The sequence below is a fragment of the Halyomorpha halys genome, unplaced genomic scaffold (genome assembly GCF_000696795.3).
Source record: "Halyomorpha halys isolate HHAL.00 unplaced genomic scaffold, Hhal_1.1 Scaffold375.1, whole genome shotgun sequence".
Lineage (NCBI taxonomy): Eukaryota > Metazoa > Arthropoda > Insecta > Hemiptera > Pentatomidae > Halyomorpha > Halyomorpha halys.
This window is the reverse complement of record NW_027105275.1, coordinates 736,147-737,673: the sequence shown is the minus strand read 5'-3', so window position 1 is coordinate 737,673 and position 1,527 is coordinate 736,147. Positions and strand designations below refer to the sequence as shown.

General features: G+C 32.3%; 1 protein-coding gene across 2 annotated transcripts in view; it reads left to right on the top strand.

Moving 5' to 3' along the window:
• Ir76b (Ionotropic receptor 76b) overlaps positions 1-1,527 on the top strand; it is a 54,390-nt gene that overhangs the window by 39,449 nt on the left and 13,414 nt on the right. For both annotated transcript variants that reach the window (XM_067050236.1, XM_067050241.1), the window contains exon 6: positions 1,167-1,357. In XM_067050236.1, coding sequence (XP_066906337.1) covers positions 1,167-1,357 — 191 coding nt within the window. The remainder of the gene's footprint in view (positions 1-1,166; positions 1,358-1,527) is intronic.

Sequence of the window (1,527 nt, the reverse complement as noted above, 5' to 3'; positions counted from 1 at the left end):
GATGTTTAGTTTTAGTTTAGTTCCTCCATACGAAGGAACTGGAGGGAGGGAGTTAGCCGTATATATCCTCATGATAATAATAAGAACCCTGTACTATTAGGCTTAGTTATCTTTAAGTTTGACAACAAACCAGCTCCTATATATATATGACGACTCTAATAATAAAGGCAGTTGTTCATGTAGTCTTGTGTCGTTATTATGCCCAATTCCCTTTTTATTTTAACGTAGCAATTCAGTCTAATCGTAAGTTATATATATATATATATATATATAATCGTGTTTTGTTTAGTTTTTCTATTATTGTTATGTCACTGGAATTTTCTGAAAGTTAGTAATTGTAATGAGTTGAGTTTTTATCTTATAATCATTTGTTTTTATTTTGCTGTTCTAATCTTGTAAGAGTTGATTACTTTAGTGTCGAATGTATATATATAGAGGAACCAGACCTAATGAAGTTGGTCATTTTAATTTTCTGTAGTTATTTTGCCATCTTCAATTTTTTTCTCCTCTCTCATTTTTTTAAACAATGGCTGCTAATGGCAATGGTATCGTTAGACAAGCATTGTTGAACCTGGAAGCGTTAAATCAAAATGGGATCGAGAACGTACCTCCCACCGAGGGAAATCTCCACCCCCAGAGTTTCCTCCACTACCAGTTTCTCTTGCAGAAGCACATGCAAAACAACACGTAAGTGGATCAAAGTACGCATAGCGACCGCCCAAGACTGTTGCTATAAATATATATAAGATTGTTCCTTGTTATCTATATATTGTATGTGTTATCAATAAATAATAGGACGTAGGAAAAATAATAATAGGAAAAGCAGACTGCGTTGCTAACGAACCTAATTTTAGTTAATAACTGAACTGAGCTAGCGCAAGGCATTGAGATGATAATATACATGTACATGTTGCAATAAAAAGAATTTTCAAACAACACTATACATAAAAAATTTGTTGGATGTTGTCATTGACGTCCAATGATCGCAACTACGCTTGCAAATTTTATTTACATTCCTAAAACCATTTTAATCCGGAATAATTTTGATAAACATAAAATGCAGAGAGTTTATATTTATTATAAAATATTTAATAGTTAAAAAAACCTGCAGCAGATGCGGGTATTATTAATTATGAATTAACATCAGAGTGTTATTTTTTTTTCAGATTCGGCTCGACTTTTGTTCGCTACTTGGTGGATATTCATTCTGATACTGACAGCCTTTTATACCGCTAATCTAACTGCGTTTCTCACATTATCTTTATTCACTCTACCGATTAAAGAAGTTGAGGACGTAGCTAAACCACCACACAAATGGTTTACAACCGAAGGTAGTTCTGTGGAATATGCTATTAAGGTAACCCAATACAGAGGGAGAGAAATACTTTATTTATCTATGCTGCCTAAATACATTAGGTTGCTATCTCACACAGCATACTTATCAATCCGTAATCGGACATATATAAATTATATATATTTGGTATAATCAGAAAAAAAAGAGATACAATAATAAGATATAATAAACAA